A 20000-nucleotide genomic window follows, 5' to 3' on the forward strand; every position below is an offset into this window, starting at 1 on the left:
AAAAAGGAACAAAGAAAATCAATCCTCTGTAGCCTTAATGTAAGCCTGTAAAAACTTCCACCAATGTCTGCCACGAGGTACCAATCTGATGAACCAATGTCTTTGCATCTGCTGCTGCTGCACCTGTCAGTGTTTCTCTGCAGTATTATCTTCAATTTAAACCGTTTAATGAGGCGATGATGTGTAATATATAAAATATCAAATGGATAAATTCTTGTTTGCTGAAAAAGGAAATTTAGGAGAACCGACTTCAACTGCAAAAAAATCAGGCCAGCGGGACAGAAAATGTCCTTCAGGAAAAAACGAACGCTGATGCACACACACTTAGTGTCATAGTCCAGATACACACACACACACACACACACACACACACACACACACACACACACACACACACACACACACACACACACACACACACACACACACACACACACACAGCCGCAGGGTCTCATTAGCTCCCAGCAGTTTGACTCGACTGAAGATTTTCTAACAAATGACTTCAGATAGAAACGACAGACTTGGTATTAATTTAATCAGACGGGCCCTCTGTGTGTGTGTGTGTGTGTGTGTGTGTGTGTGTGTGTGTGTGTGTGTGTGTGTGTGTGTGTGTGTGTGTGTGTGTGTGTGTGTGTGTATTAGCATATTAAAGCTGTTTGTGAATTATTGAAGCATCTGAAAGACACCGGTGACATTTTCACCGCTGTTTTCGGTCGACATGACGGCCCTTTGATGACGAAACTCAGTCTGTGTGTGTGTGTGTCCGTGTGTGTCCGTGTGTGTCTCACATAGCAGCTGTATTTTTGTTAACTAGGAATACATGAATGTGTCGAGTGGATTTTGTGAATGATTTGAGTACATGTGCACATTCAGCTATATCCACTTCCATTTTGTGTGTTTGCGTCCGTGTTCATGTTTGTTTGTTGCTGCGTTTCTGCGTGTGTGTGTGAGTGTGTGTGTGTGCGTGCTCCTCTTCACCTTAAATCTCACACAAACTGACTCGGCATCCCACCTGTGTCCAGAACACGACACCCACACAGGTGACATGTAAAGCTCTGTGTTCCTGAGCATGAAAACACTTACATAACCACATGCAGGCGGCGTGTTCCTGCAGCCCGTCTTACAGTAGTGACAGATGGATTTTGTAACCGGTGCTCAGCTCAGGTCACTCTGTTACCCAAGTTACAGTGAGCCGAGCTGGCAGCGTGTGTGACCTACATTCCCACATGCCGCGCGCTCTTTGAATATGGGCCACAGCAGAGCGGGGCGGCGTGGAGCTGCACGGTGACTCAGCGCGCAGAGGAGGATGTAAAGTATCTGTCCAGCGCTTGGAGCCAGGGCGCCCGCTCTTTACAGATCGGTGTCTTCAGGCTGGACGAGTTCAGTTTATTTGCAGAGAAGTGAGAAGCTTCAACATGATGTTCATTATATATCAAATTCATTTTCTGGCTTTTTAAAAATGTTCTCCTTTTACGGGGAAGAGGGCTAAAATAAGTTGTGCAAATGTGTCATGTGACCTTTTTTTAATAAAGTTGTTTTCATGTAAAGATGAGGAGGGACATTTGGTGCCAGTTATCTCCAACATTCCTGAAAACTTTTTAGATAGATAAGTTTGGAGCTGGACTCATGAAGTGGTCACCATGTTCCTCTAACACTAACATGTGTCTCTAGTCTGTCTACAAATCCCCCAATGATGAGAAAAGTGCATCCTCTCCCTCTCCTGCCTGCTCCACTTTTCAGAAAATGTGTGCTCAAACAGGCCGTTTGGAGATTTTCCCTTCATGACATCACAAAGGGCAGTAGCCCCTCCCCCAGGTGGGTGACACTCCCACAGCTAGGTGTTTGTTCTGCCCTCTGAGTCTGCCTTCTCACTGTAAACAACAGGACATGGAGCGAGAAAGCCCGAGACACCAAAGCCCTTCCAGAGAGGGGGCGTGGTCAGACACAGCTCATTTACATATTTAAAGGTACAGACACAGAAACAGCCTGTTCTGAGCAGGGCTGAAATAGAGGGGTTTATAGACATGATCAAATACAGGATCAGAGTGGATTTAGAACAAGAAACTTCACACATGTTTGTGTGTGTGTGTGTCTGTGGAAACCTGTAAATGGCTTACATAAGAAATCACCCTGGATCAGCATATAAAGCCAAAATAAACTCCCTAAAAAGTGGGAGTAAGTTGAGCCGTAGATATTTTTGCTGTTTCCTGCTGGAGTCCGTCTGTCTGTCTGTGTGTGTGTTTTTAATATGTCCTTAATTTAGTTCAGTAACATCCGTCTGTAATGAGCGTGTTCTGGAGACTGAGTTGATCCCCGGCTGACAGACGGGACGTGTCCTCCATGTTTTCACACATGAAGCTGACTCACGTTTAAAACTGGACATGTGACATCACAGGGCTTCAGCACTTCTGCTTTTCCTGCAGCACAGAGGCAGTTTGACACTTGCTCTTCTGTGTGTGTGTACACGTACTGTACTTCTCTATCCCCAAACATTTCTCCGTGGGGTTTGTTTCTTTTAAATGTTAGCTAACTTTAGTGTGTGTATGTGTGTTACTGCAGGACATCTGTGAGGACATCTCGGACCATGTGGAGCAGATTCACGCCCTGCTGGAGACCGAGTTCTCTCTGAAGCTTCTGTCCTACTCCGTCAACATCATTGTCGACATCAGGTGAGTCCTCACGAGACACCTCCACACATCCCTTCAGTTTGGTGCCTTTTATTTCAACCCTTCAACCCATGTAGACGAGTGAATCTCTGACCAAACTACAAACAGTCTCAAGGTGTGTTACCATAAAGAAATGAAAAGAAGCAGGACCTTTAGTTCATGCCAGTACAGTTCGGAACATGTCGGGTTAGGAAATAAGTTTGATATCTTAACTTGATATTGAATCCCTCATGCTGTGATGGTTTTCTGTGTTTTTGTGTTCAGGACGGTGCAGCTGCTGTGGCACCAGCTCAGAGTCTCAGTTCTGGTCCTGAAGGAGCGTCTGCTGCAGGGCCTGCAGGACTCCAACGGGAACTTCACCCGACAGACCGACATCCTGCAGGCCTTCAGCCAGGACCAGCAGCAGGTAGAACACACACACACACCTAAACACACATCAAATCTTTAAAAGCTCAGCAGGTCTTGACTCGATGGTTGTTTCCTGCAGACTCGTCTGGACGCTCTGACCGAGGTGGACGACTGCGGTCAGCTGACCATCCGCTGCAGTCAGGACTACTTCTCTTTAGACTGCGGCATCACCGCCTTCGAGCTGAGCGACTACAGCCCGGGAGACGAGCCCGACGCCCCCGAAGCCGAAGACCCCTCTCAGGATCAAACCAAAGACAACGATCCTGAAGCGGGGCCGGAGGAGAGTGAGGGATCCTCAAACCAGGAAAACAAAAACACTTTACCTGATCTCACCCTGCCCGCTGACTCAAACAACCGCAACCTTGCTCCAGAAATATTACCCACAATGCAATGCAGCATGCCCAATCCCAGTGAGAGTGCAAAGCGCCCCCTGCAGGGTGGGAGCCGCAGCACTGAGGTGTCGCCCACACAGCCGTCTCTTCCAAAGAGGGCCGCTCTCTTCTCGGCCGGAGGACGCATGGAAGAGGACCAGAGGAGTCCGGGCTCAGGGCTGCAGGTCCAGGCCGAGCTGAGTCGGAGCTCCCCCTCTCTCATGGACCCTCCGGACAGGTCCAAGTTCTGGTTGGAGCTGGACTCGGTCTACCCGGAAAATGTTTCACAGTCCTACGAGAGTCTGCAGGTTAGTCCAACATTTTTATCTTTTTTTACGCTGATGAGCCTCCAAACTAAACTAAACTTGGTGAAGGTTTGAGTCTGCTCTTTAGGACAGCTCGATGACACTCACACGGATGAACTGACACAGAAGGTAACACACACAGACACTAAATAAACCAGGAGTGATTGGACACAGGTGTGACAAACAAGACACAGGAAGTAAAAAAAAAAGACGAGAAACAGTCGGGACAAAAACTACAAAATAAAACTAAAAATTACAGACTGACAAAAAAGTATAATGGCTAAGGACAAAAGTTTAAACAAGAGATGACAGATAAGACAATAATTACAAAATATGACAGGAAATGCTAAAGGCAAGATACCATTTCTGTTCTCTGTTTCTGTATTTTTAGCTGCTCTATATGAAGCACTTTGGGCTGAACCTTTTTATGAAAGCTGATAAATAAACAGGGCAGTAGGAAGTAGAGGTGCTGAGGGTGCTGGAGCCCAATAATGTTTTTTTAGGGGGTGAAAAATAGACAAATAACTTTTTTTAAAACAAAACAATAAATTCAATTGATTTATTCGTCTATTCATTAAAATTCATTGGAAACATGAATGACTTAACTGTGAACAGTTAGTCAGTGCTTCATTTGTAAACCGTGAGGTGCACAGAGAGAATGCTGTTCCGGCGCGGCAGGAGGAGACAAAAAAGTCACGGAATACATCAAAAATACTCACAGCTCTGGACCTTTCACAATAATGGCTCAAAATCAACTGGAGAGAAGTGCGTAGAATCACGACATGCGTCTGTCTTCGTCGCGCTCTCTTTGAGTTTAATTTTGGTTGTTTTCAGTTGAGAAATGTAATCCTATATGACAAGGTCATTCTATGTTCTGCGCAAATTCATAATTAATAAATTCATTTGTTTACTCTGGATTATAAACACTTAAGCCTGTTATTAGTACTTAGTATAAACAGCAGCTTCTATCGATTTCAGAACATTTTACACTTCTACAGACAACAAACTCACAGCCAAAGTTCACTGTGACGTGTCCAATGACCAGTTTCTAGTTTATAATTATTAGAGCAGTGAGTGTGATGAGAGGACACACGGATATCAGTGCACACTTATTGCACGTTGGAGCTGTTTGGACAGCATCAGTTTGTTAACAGAGACTATAGTTTGCAGGGTAGATCCCACTATTCTGATTTACATTAGAACTGATGATTGATTGAAGTTTCGGTTCCCTCTCCACCTCTGTGCGTAATGGCACACTCTCGCTTATCTGTATTAGTTCACTCCCTTTCAGAGGTTGTTCTGCAGTTATTAAAATAATAATCAACTAGAATTCAGAAATCAAGGATAACATCTAGTAGCTGCTCTGTTTGACAGGATGATCAAACGGTTTCTCTGATTATGTTGAAAACCTCTCAGCGACACCTCAAGCGTGTGCGCAACGATAGTTTATCTTCCGGTGTTGAACCAAACATTTCAGTCCCGGATGTGGTAAGATGAGCAACCAAGTTCTGTTGAGTGAGAAACGCGAGTGTCAGTGCCGTGTAGAGCCCCCTTCCCCGTCCCCTGTCCGTTGACGCGAGCGACAGAGAGGAAAATAGACTTTAGACTTTATTGTCGCTATGGGGAAATTATTGTTCAAGCGGAGGAGGAGGAAGCGGACTTGGAGCCGAGTAATCTATATATCTTCTACTTATTTATCAATGTTTTACGTAAGCTATGGGCTATGCACAGTCAACTTCAATCCTGGCTAAACTCTCCCCCCCTCCCCCCCTTTTTTCTTTTCTCAGCACCCCCTGCCCAAAATACGTTCCCGCAGCCAATAAATGTTGTTTAGTTGAGTTAAACGCACAATATGTAGATTCCACCACCAGGGGGCCCTCAATCAAAACAATAACAAAAAGGTGACAGGGAGTGATTCTCTCTGCTACTCCCTCTCCCCCATAGCCCCGATGAAAACGAACTCTGAGTTGACCGTAGTCATGACGACCGGGTGAAACCGACGTGAGGATGAGAATATGTTTGCAGACGAGCTAATGTATCCGAGTATAATTTGACAAAATGACATTTTCATCACAGCAGCACATACAGCTGTCTTCGACGTAACATCTGGTGTTTCCTTGGCAACCATAAACACGGCTTGTCTGTCATGGTGACCGCCGTGACAAGACACATCCTGTTACTTCTCTAAAATTAAGAATTTCACAGGCTTTGATAACTGTTGGAAATATTTGAGGTGATGTAAGTACTCTTCAAAATGTCTAATCATGCAACACGCTGCCGTTTCTTTCTGAGAATGTTTTTGAACGTATGGTTGCATCTGTAAAAGTCAGAAACCAGAACAAGCGTCACCGTCTCTTTGAACCTTAATTCTCTTCTCTTACCTTTCAGGTCATGGGCGGACGTCACCTCCACAGAAAGCATGCCGGCTCCAAACAGGGAGGATGCCCACAGGGGAGAGCGCACAGACCGCTGGCCGACCTGAGGAGCTCATCCCGGGCCAGGCCGACCTCCATCGCCCCCCCGCCTCTCCAAGAGCCGGCGTCTGGGGATGAAATATCAACACAAATGGAGAGGACGCAGAAGGAGACACACACGCACAGTGAGGGGGACTCTGACTCCTCGTTACCCTCCCCCATGAGGGAGCACTTCCTCTCCACAGACATGGAGGCGTCCGGAGAGGAGTCGGACCCCCGGCCGTGTCCCCGCAAGACGGCGGTCTGGATCGTGAAGCGCCAGGGGCAGAAGGTGAGGGTTGTTGCGGTATGTCGAGGAGGGAAGTTTGGAGAGTTGAGGGTTGGTTTAAAAACTAAATCAGAGCTCCTGTGAGGAACTCTGATTTTGTTTTGGTCTTGGGGAGCCTGTGGAGGAAGCGTTAGTATTCTCTAAAAAAATCCTCCTTCCAATTTTGCAAACCAATTTTGAATTTAATATTTTTTTAATGAGTCAGCTGCCTCTTGTATCCCTCAATGCAAAGGATCCATAACAAACCTCTTGCGGTGCACAGAGGACATAACTGGTGTACAGCTCAACAAAAACTAAATGAGCTAAACTCACTCTCACATTCTCCCTCATCCTTCTGCAATCAGCTCAAAATAACGACTTTTTTTGAGTGGGTAAGGACATGCGTAAAAGGACCCACAGGTCGGCCTTGAACCCGGGCCACCTGCTTGGAGGACTATAGCCTCTGTACACGGGGTGCGACGTAACTACTAGGCTATCAGCTCCTTAAAATAAAGTTGAAGACATCAGGAAGATGAGCACAGAAGGAGAAAAGAGGCTCTAAGTCTGCTGAAGTCACATCAGCATCATTTTTGATTCAACAAATTAACAAGATTTTAGTCTTTTGCTGTCTCTGATGGACAAGCTGAGCTGAAGTTTGCCACGGCTCGGCTAGCAGCCCCTGAAGAGCGATGGAGAGACCCTGATTCTGATCATCAACTCTCTTTATTCAGGGCTTTAGAGTTGTTTTTATTACCAGGTCTGTTTATTCCGGAGAGGACGAGATTCTGTGGTTGATTTGCTGAACGCTGAAGAGTCATCGTGAGACTTGTTTGGTTTTCTTTACGGCTTACATCTGTCGCTCCTCTGTGGACAATGATGCAGCTAAGAATAAACAAAGTGCAGAGATTCAGCTGACTCAATGAGAATCCTCTGTTTGTATTCTTGAGATTTATGGGACATAATTGATGAAAATGTTTCATATTCATCAAATCCAGCATGCTCAAAAATTCCAAACTTCATACATATGAAATGGAAGCAGTGCAAACATAGAACATATTCACTGTCCTGTTTTGCCAACACTCATCATGACTTTTTATGTGACTTCATCCATTCTAAGAGCATCATATGAATATAGTTTTCCCTCCTCTGCTATCCTCCATCAGGCGGGCCAGGTGTCATCTAAAGACAGCCCAGACAGAGAGCACTGGTACGGGTCAGAAGAGTTCCTGGCGCTCCCCGCTCAGCTCAGGAAAACGGAGATGCTCGCTATGAAACTGGAAAGTCTGACTCAGTCCATCCCGCTGGTGAGTCGAGACTGACGTTCCTCTTTATGCACCATTATCACACATGAATCACACGACAAGGAGGCAGGAGCATGACGTGATGTTTTTGTTGACTCTCGTCCTGCAGAGGCCTGTTAGCTGTGACTCTACCCAGGAGGCTTTGCAGGATGTGGATGACTGGGATCTGACGGAGCTCAACCAAGACTGGGATGTAGGGGAGAGCGAGGACAACAGGAACAACGGAGGGGAGAGCGGGGACAGCATTCCCCTTCATCTTCCACCTCTGGTATCTTACAGTTACACCTTTATGTTAACGTTTTTTTCTTCTTCTTATGTTGGAGATCATTTCTTGATGTACGTTCTTCTGTTCGCCTCCCTTCAGCTTCCGTACAGACGTAACCTGGTCAGCCGCTTTAGCCCCACCTCCTCCAGCGATATCGCTCCCTCATTGGATGAAAGCATCGAGTCCGGTCCGTTAAGTGACCTGCAGTCTGAAGAGGAGGAGGGACGAAGGTCTGCAGACGGCTGCCCGCAGCTGACAGCGCCCCCGGTGGACGTGCGTGGAGGAGTGTCCCTGGTGCACCAGCTGCTGGTGGACATTCAGCGCCAGGACAGAGACCCTGGTGTCTGGAGGAAGATCGAGGTATGAGCAGTCTTCTCTTCTTTGTCTTTACTTCTAAACTCCTGTCTCTTTCTCTCTGTCGTATTTTTATTTTGGTATAAAATTTCCCAAAGAGGTATCACAAGCGTCTGGGCATGTTCTTTTTCCTGAAGTTTAATTTGACTTCATCAAAGGGTAATCATTTCTTCTTTAAGATACAAAGTCGTGGTATGCATCAGATAAGTAGGGGGTCTCCTGAGGCAAGACATGACGTAAAGAGAACGACGGTTTGGCCATAGGAAGGAGAGCAGACGATGTCAAGGGCAAAAGAGGCCATTGTGTAACCATGGAAACCATCAACAGTCATCTAAGGACGATTTAGCTTCAATTAATGTCCTTAAATGGATATGCAAGTGCAGCTAGCAGTCCACTTTTATGTTATTCTTTTTTTAAACGTATTCTTCATCTTGCTTCATTTGTTGCCCGTCAGATCCATAACCATGGCGACAGGTAGAGTCTTGGTCGTGCTGTCTGAACCTGAAGCCACACAAAGTTGGCGGTGTGATGATGATAGAGGATGAGTTCTGAGATTGAAGCTACACTCATAAACACAAAATGATCTCATGGACAAACTTGTAGATTAAATAGTGAACTCTCTCTGTAGCTTTGGGTGCAAACACATCAGGAGAGTCGAGGTTTACTGACGTGTTTGAACGGAAAAAAGTTGACTTTGGTTTATTTGGTGCAGAAGTCACGCCAACCCAAAGAGGTTTTGCTGTGACGTGTGGACATCAGAAGTTTCTTTATATCACCTGAATCTTCTGTACCTGCTCACCTGATGGAGCATTTATCTGCAGAAGAACCACAGGACGAATCCTTGAATTATAATTCTGACCACAGAACGACAAGTGGACCCAAAAATCCCCCTAAACGCCAGGCTTTCCTCCGCTTCACTGCAGCCGTCTTGATGGATTGGAGGGCTGGTATCGGATCGTCCTGTGGCCCCGTTAATTCATCACCTCTCTGCTAAAGGTCACGTTTGATTGGCAGGCAGATTATTGATGAGGCTGCCCGGTGAACTAATCAGTCATATCTGTCATATTGAATATGGCAAAATGTCAATAGCTCTGGGGATCCGTTCTCCTCGCGGCTGCTCGTTTAATTAGCGCTATAAAGAAGCTGTTCTGCCTTCTCCAACATCTTTTATTGTTTTATTTTACTCAGGTTTATTTCACTCTCCCTGCTTTTACAGCCTTTATATTCTAATTCTCAACACCTTCTAGTCCCCAAGCAACGTCTTACTTTGCAGCTGAAGCGTCTCCGTCCCCCCCTGAGGGGTCAATGGAGTTCAGCGTATCGGTCTTATCTGGTGTTAGCCGGGTCAGGAGCCCGCATACAGAATCCGAGCACTGTAATAGGATTATCTGTGAGGATGGTCGGGAAACGCAACGATCAATCTGTGAATTAAAGGCTCGGCTGTGTGAAGGGGGGATGGGGGGTGGGGGGGGGGGGGCGTCCTTGGACCGAGGGATCAGTGACCCGGAAGGTCGTGAGTTTGATCCCCTCATCAAACGCCTTCATATGAAATCAGATGGTCTGCATTAATATTCACAGTTAATGATGATTTGACTGATGAAATGTCAGAGCTGTCCCCCTGCTCCGTCTTCCTCTCCGCGCTTACGTGTGGAGGAAATGTTTTGATCCTTGTTTTTAAGGTGTCCAGACAAACACGAGTCCATGACGGGAATCTAAACACTCTGCTACTCTAAAGATGGGCGGGTGATACAGAAGTTATGAAACTTGTTTAACCTGAGTGAACCATACTGCTTGAATACAACAAGTCGGAGCCAGAGACTTTAAATATGAATGTTTGATGCCTGAGTGATGTCACCCGTCTGTTCCTGCAGGGGGCGCTGGAGTCCCATCGATGGCGGTCTCCATGCTGGAAATGCTGTCTCAGTCTAACTTTCAGTCAACCTAACGACAGGCTGAGAGCTGAGACGGGTTTAAGCCTCCTGACAAACCGTTACATCACGCCCACCTGTCAATCATGTCAGCTATGCGCCTAACTATGGATAACACGTATCGTTCATAAAATCAAAACGGAGCAGTTTAAAAATAAATTCACCACCAGTACAGAGTGTGCCAGTGATGACAATAACTAATCAGACTTATTTGGTTTTTTGAACCAGGCTGTAAACATGCTTTTTGAATGGGTGTGTATGTGACTTCCTGTGCTTCTGCAGCCAGCCTCTAGTGGACATTCGAGGAACTGCAGGATTTTAGAAATTTTTTAGCTGGAGGTTGCCACTTGGTCTGAGTTTGTTTGAAATATGAAAGATGAAATGTTGCATAAAGCCTTCTGTATACTTGCTTTTAACTACTACACTCAAAGTACATGATGATTACGTTTCTGTTTTGGTCGCATTGAGAGGCTCAGAATCGGCTGACAACGTTACAAGAAAGATCACGACAGACTAAACCTTTTTGTTAGAGAGTAAGATTCTTCAGACACAGCTGTTATAAAACTCTAAAACATAAAGAAAACAGTGTTCAGGAACAGCTCTGGGTACCAGCCATCACTTACAAATGAGTTTCCCTTGCAATCGCTGGGTCTCTGATTAGTCAGATGCTATAGGAAACATTTTTGCCCCCCCGCCCTCGTGGCACGTCCCGAACCTCTCAGACACAATAAGTATGTATAATCCCCGGCACGTTCAGGGCCGTGTGCAGCTCCCTCTGAATCATTCAGACCCCCCTGCGGCACTCACTGTTTCTGTCTGTGGTCATGAAAAACAATATTCATGTGAGCCGGCAACGTGTGGAATCCAGAGTTTGAGTTTGATATGTGTGGATGCACGTTTAAAATTTTTAGAATCGGAGCCGCTCAGACTCTCAGATATTATTTTGAATTTATATTTAAGACCAAAATATTTCAAACAAAAGGACTAACATTCATAAAGTAGCATTAACAGAGAGTTAAAACATTCCCTAAAAGTAAAAAGAAATCTCCCTGAAATACAAAACAAAACCTCTAAAAACATGTATGTATGCTCTGCTGTGTCACATGACACCTCGAGTTAACCACACACACACACACACACACACACACACACACACACACACACACACACACACACACACACACACACACACACTCGTCATTCCTCTCTGCTCCCGGCTAATTAGCTGATTAGCTGCTTAATTAGCAGCATGTAATCATGGCGATGGATGAGCCGCCTAATTGAGGAAGTGAAGAGAGGAGCAGCAGAGTCTCGGCGAGGAGGATGACATTCTGTCTCTGCGCGCCGAGTCTCGGCTGAATACGACCACGAATAAAACGGAGAAGACAAATGATCCGTCCGGGGAGGACAAAGCGGGTAAAGATCAGCGCTGGAGCAGAAGTGAACCCACTCCAGGAGCAGAGTGGAAATTAATCCGTCCAGGAGGCCTGAAGTCGGATGTGTTGGTTGTCGGAGGAGCGGAGATTTGATTACAGTCGGAATAAAAAAGGTGTAAAGAACGGTAGAATCAAATATTGAAGCTTGAGGGAGAAGATATCACTTCCATGTCGGCTGTCAGTAGCACAGCTCAGGGTCTTTTTTATTCTCCGATGTCGAAGTTCATCTTTAAATCTCTTTTTTTTTTCCAGAGCAAAATAATCAGAAAGAAGCCAGACTGTGACTTGATTTAGCTGTTAGCTCACTGAAAGTCATATTTCACCCTGGGGGAATGAGGGATCTTAGATAATGTTGTCCCCGCTCTCCCCTCAGCTGTTCCCGTTGTCCCCGCTCTCCCCTCAGCTGTTCCCGTTGTCCCCGCTCTCCCCTCAGCTGTTCCTGTTGTCCCCGCTCTCCCCTCAGCTGTTCCTGTTGTCCTCGCTCTCCCCTACATCCCAGTCTCAGTTGACCTCCGTCAGATCCCAGTCATCCACATCCTGCAAAGCCTCCTGGGTAGAGTCACAACTAACAGGCCTCTGCAGGAACCACAGACTGTATGAGAAATGGACGTAGCCACTGTGACGTTGCCCATTATTGTGAGGCTAAAGATCATTCTGGATGTCGCCAGCTTGATTTCCTGGAAACAGAAGTGACCATATTTAGTAGGGGGTGGAGCTGGAGAGGAGCAAGTACTAAGTTATCAAAGCTATACAATGTTAGCTCAAGGCTAATTCATTAGCTGGCTAATTTGATAGCTTTTCCTACGGAATGAGGTTCTACATTTGTTTTTTGCTGATAAAGTTGATATTTATTTGACTAAAAGCTAATAGAGTGGATGGAATAAAGCGAAACATCTGCTGGAAATGAACCAAATCCCTCAGTGAAAACTCCCGCCAGCTTGGCAAGCACGGTCCACCTCTGGTCCCCCCCCCCTGAGTTTTCCCGGTAGACATACCTCCTTCGCTAGCGAGATAAAAATGGCGGATCTGCGCAAAAGTTTTGTTCTAGACTGGGGGTGGAGTCCATGGGTGGAAATACCAGGGGAGGGGAAGGGATTTTTTTTTTACCAGAATCCCACTGTGACATCACAAGGAGAGCACATTTGAAACGTAGCATTTTTCTCTGTGTTGTAAGACTTATGCAAACCACAAACAAAGGACTGGATGGGTTTATCTCACATTTTGTGGGTCGGTAGACACTCAGGTTACTCAGATATATGTTCAGAAACACTATAGAAGTGGGTTTTTAATAATATGTCCCCTTTAAAATGTAAAACGCTTGGTAAATTGTCATTTCATTTTATGTCCTAACTTTCTATCTACCAGAAGGGCCTCACTTTATTTCAAAATAAAAGCACATAACGTACTCTCAATTTAAGACATAATTCGAAATAGAAGTCTCACTATTTTCATTTTTAAATGTAAAATAATGAAATTTCAAAATGTAATTCAACATTGATTTACAGTCTAATTTCAAAGTGCCCAAAAAGTCTGCATCACTTTTATTTTTGTACAGATTGCACTTTTAAAAGTTCCTTTAAGTGTCTAAACTTTAGCACGACGTTGACTTTGATGATGTGGACTTTAAACCTGCTCAGTTTGTCGGGATGCCAGAGTGTTTGTTGGTTAGTTTAGGTGATCTTTTGTCTCTGCAATAAGTAAAAGTGGAAATGAAATTAACTCATTGGAGAAACAGACGTAGAGAAAGTTTTCCTTTGGCTGCGGGGTTGAGGATAAAAATGGGATCATTGCAGCTTGTGTTTGTGAAGCTCAGTATCTTATAAAATCTTTAAAATAATGACATCATCGTATCCTGACCGCTGTTATAATAATGTTTGGCCTGTGCCTTTCTTCCTCGTCTTCTTCTCTCTGTTTGTTCGTTCCTCACGCTGCCTCTTCTGTCCGACATGAATATTTAATGTGAGACTTTCTCCTCCACACTTTGTGATCGTCTAGACGCTGTTGTCTTGACCTTGACCTCCTCCTCATCATTTGCTGCGTTGCTCACATACTTTGTGTCCACGTCACGTAAACCTGCGGCTTGTTCTGTGAAAGTTTATGAGAGCGACGCAGGAAACGAACATGCACGGAAGTCGGAGTTTCTTAATTGCGCCGTACGGGATACGACTCCTGACGGGAGCTGAAACTCACCGTAAACACCACAACACTAAAGAAACGCAGACGCAGATCGAGTCCACGAGTTGGATAAGTGTCCCACACTTCATGTGATCACATCGTATGTGCCGTCTGCTCCTCAGTGTGAGCTGGCTGTGTGCGCGGCGGCTCTGCGGCACGTCGGCCTATCTGCGAGCAGTGGGAGTCAGACAGACAACAAACTCAGATCAACACTCGTCTGATTGGCCCGGCAGGGGGGGCAGGGACGCCCACCGACAGCACGGAAGAAGAGAAGATAGGAAAATAAGAGAGAAGAGGAGGAGGAGGAGTGTTTTTCTCTCCCCTTGTGTGTCTATAGATAAAAACATTAACATTAAACAAAGCGGACAGATCCAAAGTCAAGTTGTTTGCAGAAATATAACATGACATCGTTAATTCTGATCCTGCTTCTAAAATATTTTATATCCTGCGCAGAGCTGAGAAAAAAACATTTTTCAAGCAGCAAATGAAGCTGATGCTGAAGTGTAAAATCCTGCAGTTCCTCGAGTGTCCACTAGAGGCTGGCTGCAGAAGCACAGGAAGTCACATACACACCCATTCTAAAAAGCCTGTTTTTACAGCAGAGGTTAACATGTTTACAGCCTGGTTCAAAAAAACAAACAGGTCTGATTAGCTCATGTCTCGATGGACACACACTGTACGGGGGGGTGAATGTTTTGATTTGATGAAGGATAAGAGTTATTCACAATAAGGCGTGTAGCTGACCTGACTGACAGTCGGGTGCGGTGTAACAGTTTGTCAGGAGGCTTCAAACCCGCCTCAGCTCCAGCTCTCAGCCTGTCGTTAGGTTGACTGTTAGTCTGTGACAACATTTCCAGCATGGAGACCGCCATCGATGGGACTCCTCAAGGTGTCCTCTGAGGAGCTTCCTCTCCACGCTGAGCGATGTTTTCTGTGTTCAATTCCTTTTGATGTATTTATTATTTTAAGGGCGCAAAATACACTTTTTGGCGATTTTGCCTTCATTGGACAGGACAGCTGAAGACAGACGGGAAACGTGGGGAGGAGACAGTGAGGGGGACGACATGTATCAAAGGGGCGAGGTCAGATCCGAACCCACGGCTGCAGCAACAAGGACTCTATACATGCGGCGCGCGTCATAACCGCTAGGCTATCCGGCGCCCCTACTATGGTTTTCTAACACTACCTGACTATGTCCCTGATATCATCCCTGGGAGACCCCTTCTCGACTATTAGCTGTCTGAAGCCGTGGAGAGCAGGAGTCGCCCCCTGGTGGCTGCATTTGATTCACTTTTTACACCGAGCGGTTGTTTCCACTTCTTCCCGTCTTTGGTTGAACTTTGAAGAAAAGGGATTTTCTCCGTCTCCTGAGCGTGGATAATTGAATACAAACCTGAGCAACCTCTGCTGCTCTCACTTCCTGCCGCTTCTTTCCTTATATGGTGTTTTTCCTCGCGCCCTGGGCCCATAAACATCAGCCCCCGTTGCCTGTAACATATTAATCATCGAAGGCAAACATCGTCTGCCGGGAGTTTGAGTCTGAATCTATCAGCGTCGTCCTTCAGAAAGCGCCGTCAGCCGAGCGGTAATTATCCGGCGGTGAAGAGCCGAACCACAGGAGGAAGAGATGAAGCAGATATCAGAGCGCTTATCCAGGCGGCGGACCATCAGATCAGGCGTTTCAGCTCCCAGCAGGCCTTTCTGCCCCTCGGGAGCCTCACTGGTTTAGAGACATCAAAGCAGCTGTAAGCAGCCCAGTGCACGCTGGTCGATATCCAAAACCAACGCCGCTCCTGTTCACGCCTACATCCTCCTCCTCTTCCTGCTCTTTTTCTCTCTCGTGCACCGCGTTTCCCCGCTTCCTCTCTTCTTCATTCTTTCTCCTCTCCTCACCTTTACTCCTTCAGTTCTCGCCGTTCAGTCTCTCTGGTTCTCATCCTTCCCTTTCTGTTTTCTTTGCTACATCTCCTTTTCCTCCTCTCTCTTCCTTTTCTTTTGTCTTACCTTTTTCCTTTTCTTTTCTTTTCTGCTTGTCTCCTTTCCTTCATTCATTTCCTCCAGCCTGGCTAGTCTTCCTCCCCAGTTTCCTTTCCTCTATGCTTCATTCATTTTCCTCATTCTTGTCCTGACTGCACTCTGTTCTTCACTTCACTCTCATTTCCTTTCCTTTCCTTTCCTTTCCTTTCCTTTCCTTTCCTTCCACTCATTTCCTTTCCTTTCTTTCCCTTCATTTCCTTTCCTTCCCTACCTCTCCTCTCCTCTCCTTTTCTTTTCTTTCTCTCCCTTTCCTTGCCTCCTTTCCATGCCCTATCTCTACCTCCTTCTCCTTCTCCTCTCCTCTCATTTGCTTCATTTCCTTTCCTTTCCTTTCCTTTCCCTTCCTTCCCTCCTTCCCTTCATTCCCTCCTTCCATGCCCTATATCTACCTCCTTTCCTCCTCTCCTCCTCTCCTCCTCTCCTCTTCTCTCCGTACTTTTGATTTCCATCCCTCCTCCATAACGAGCGGCCCAGAAATGGACTGAATCATATCGATGTTTTTTTAGGTTCATGGTTATAATTAACATACTGCCGCTCAATCGGTCAAGGTTTGACCACACACACACACACACACACACACACACACACACACACACACACACACACACACACACACACACACACACACACACACACACACACACACACACACACACACATCTGATCATTACAGCGAGCCGACACACACTTTCCTCTGATGAAGACGTGAACATTGGATGCAGAGATTTGTAGGCGAGCTGTGAGCGTGGATACACACATTCCATCCCACTCCCCTCCTCGCTGCAGCCGTTAGTTTGTGAGATAGATAGATGTGTGTATTATGCATGTGTTGTATTACAACGTTATGTTCAAGAGGTAACCTTGCTCAGGCCGGTTAGTCCTGAAGCAGTGAGAGTGCAGGCCAGCGGGGGGACGAGGAGGGGGGGCAATCATGCTTAAGGAGGATAAGGGGTAACTTTGCCTAGTGTGTGAGACTAGTGTGCGCCTTTAACACGTACTGTCACATTGTTCTGAAAGGATTAAATAATGTATTTATTGAGGTCAGATAACTGCGAGCACTCAGGGTCTGGGACCCGTTCAGAGAAAAGTTCCAGGAAGGAGTCTGGGAGCAGAGAGGAAATTCATTCTGGGAAAATGTTTCACCATTTTCTGACCTGAATCCCGGGTTGTTGCAGCATGTGCAGCCAGTGTCAGGTCATCATCACTAAATATGTTGTTGCTGCAGCATGTTTCAAATGAAGTGTTGTTCTTCATTTGGAGAGTAAGAAACCATCCTCATGTTCAGATGAGCTCCTCATGTAAAGATGTTAAACAGTTCGTCCTGCTCCTGTTTAACATCTTTAATCTTTCTCTTTCGTTCCGCCTCTAAAACAACATTTTAAAGACGTCCCCCCTCCTCGTCTGATCTTCACATCAGCTGTTAACTCCTCCTTTCACATCCACCTCCCTCTCTTTCTTCTCCTTCACCTCTGTCTCTCCTTCATCTTGACTGAAGGTTCAAACCGTCCTTTGAGCTCGTCTCCTCTGCTCCTCTTAGCGAGTGAGGAGGGATTTAAACTGAGGGATCGATGCTGGATCTGATACTTTTTCATGTGGATTTCCTCGTCTTCATCTGAACCTTTCAGCATTTTTTACACCACAGAGAAAAAAGAACGAGCTCACATGTATTCACACATCATTTAGGGTGTTCTCTCAGTGTATTTAAGTCAGATTTGAAGGTTTCAGGGGAAGCTCTGTCAGCATTGAGCTCCATCTCCTCATGAGTCTCCTGTCAGCCAGTAGATGGCAGTCTAGATCCATCAAGCACCGAGCAGTCTCCTCCTCCTCTCTGTCTAACTTTCTGTCTTCAAGCTCTCAAAAACTGGAAATCAAAGTAAATATCTCAAAAGAAGGGGAACATGTTTGTTTTTGATCTGAGAAATGATTCCTCTCACCGACAGTTTTTCCATAATAATCTTAATGTGATGTTTTCACCTGTAACTGAGTTTTTAATGGATCAGGATCTCTGATTTCATGATTACTTGTGTAAGGACAGGTGTGGAGAAAGTAAAAAACGTTGCCTCACACTGCAGCATGCGTAGCCTATGAGCTCATTTGCAACGCCCATGCCCATATATGGGCCTTTAAATTGACATCAAACTCACATGTAACAGGAAGCACAACGTCATGCATGACCACAGGAGTCCTCTTCATAAGCGCCCTTTATATATAACCGGATATTTATATATGTGACAGGGTTTGTTGTTGTTTCAGGAGCTTGTGCATTAGCATAAGACGCTACATGTTAGCACTAAATCTCTGTATCAGATGTTTGGTGACACTTTCAGTTAAGGTCACTATATTCCCTAAATTCGATTCTCCCCCCTCCTTGATTATTGACATTTTGAAGTATTCTCAAAACACACTTTTACTCCTTAGCTTTTAACTGTATATTACTAAACCAGCACATTCTTCTGTTGTTGTTGTTGTTCTGTGTATGTTGTTAAGTATTGTGCTTTATAAATCAAGTGAAAATGATTTTGATTAGATCTGCAGCCAGATGTGTCGGCCTCCGGGTCGTTTAAACATCCTCTTAGAATCCTCTGTGTTGAACAGTTTGAAACACGAGTGAGGTGACGGTGACACACTCGGCTTTTAATTCTGTAAATCACTGTTTTAAACATTCTTCTGTCCTCGACTTTTACCCTCTAACGATATTTGTTCAGCCTCTCTTCTTTTTATTCAGCCCTTCTCTCCTCTCCTCTCCTCTCTCCTCTCCTCTCCTCTCCTCTCTCCTCTCCTCTCTCCTCTCTCCTCTCTCCTCTCTCCTCTCCTCTCCTCTCTCCTCTCTCCTCTCTCCTCTCCTCTCTCCTCTCTCCTCTCTCCTCTCCTCTCCTCTCTCCTCTCTCCTCTCTCCTCTCTCCTCTCTCCTCTCCTCTCTGCTCTCTCCTCTCTCCTCTCTCTGTATTTATCTGAACGCGTGTTTACCTGTTACATCCTGCAGGTTGTTTTTTTTCCCTTCTCTTTCTGTCCTTGAATTAATTCATGTGGAATCGGCTCTGAAACATCGTCAGGCCGCTCTCGTCTTTTTTTTTGTTTCTCTTTCTTTATCCTCCTCTCCTCCCTCCAATCTGTTGCTTTCTCCTTCCTCTCCCTGTTGCATATCGTTACCTGTTGGATTCTCAAACACCTCTTTTTTTCAACTCTCTCTCTCATGTGTCTCTCTCCTCTGTCTGTTTGTCGGTCCCGTGTTGTTTTGATATGACTCCAGCAGGCTCTGGACATCAGCCTGTTTTCATGCTATAATTATTATTTTTAAATCATCTGACACCCCTCTCCCTCCCTTCCTGCCTCTCCTCTCCTCTCTCGCCCCCAGTGCTTCGTGCAGCAGTTGGACGGGTTCATCTCGTGGCTGCAGGAAGCGTTGGACAGCACAGAGAACTGGACGCAGCCCAGACAGGAGCTGGACAGCCTGAGGGTGTACCTGGACACACACCTGGTGAGAACACGCACACACACACACACACACACACACACACACACACACACACTCCACAGTCCTGTGGTAAATCTCCAGCTCGTGCTCTTACAAACATGAAAACAAAGTGTTCAGGGGGGATTCTGGTATTTTAAAACCTGTGCTGTTATTATCCCTGAATTAATCGAGAACGTCTGGAATACTGTCGGGATAAAAGAAAAACACCTGCAGTGTTTCCTGGAGTCACCTATGGGAACCCGCTGTCCTTTTCTACCTCTCTGTAATATGTATTTTTTAAAAAAGGTGACGTAAAAGTATCAGAGTTCTCCTTCAGAGGTGGAATAAGGGTCAGATCGTTCCTGCTGAGGTCAAAGGTCGGCGGTTCACTGCGTTCTGCAGCGACTGGAGTGATGATGTCAGAGAGGGATGATGGGTAGAATAACGACACACAGATGAACACAGACTGTGTTCCATCTCATCTTCACCGCTTTCATCGTGATTTCTCTCTTTTTGTTCCAATTTGTTTTTCATCTGCATCTCGTTCTCTCCCTCCGTCTGTTTCTCTCTCTCTCTCTC

General features: G+C 45.7%; 1 protein-coding gene across 1 annotated transcript in view; it reads left to right on the forward strand.

Annotated features, from left to right (window-relative positions):
• Positions 1-20000, forward strand: part of akap6 (A kinase (PRKA) anchor protein 6) — a 164102-nt gene that overhangs the window by 34677 nt on the left and 109425 nt on the right. The window contains exons 4-11 of the mRNA XM_061062614.1: positions 2560-2669; positions 2931-3072; positions 3154-3753; positions 6139-6495; positions 7635-7775; positions 7882-8040; positions 8137-8397; positions 19323-19445. Coding sequence (XP_060918597.1) covers positions 2560-2669; positions 2931-3072; positions 3154-3753; positions 6139-6495; positions 7635-7775; positions 7882-8040; positions 8137-8397; positions 19323-19445 — 1893 coding nt within the window. The remainder of the gene's footprint in view (positions 1-2559; positions 2670-2930; positions 3073-3153; positions 3754-6138; positions 6496-7634; positions 7776-7881; positions 8041-8136; positions 8398-19322; positions 19446-20000) is intronic.

Source organism: Labrus mixtus, chromosome 18 (assembly GCF_963584025.1).
Source record: "Labrus mixtus chromosome 18, fLabMix1.1, whole genome shotgun sequence".
Classification (NCBI taxonomy): Eukaryota; Metazoa; Chordata; class Actinopteri; order Labriformes; family Labridae; genus Labrus; species Labrus mixtus.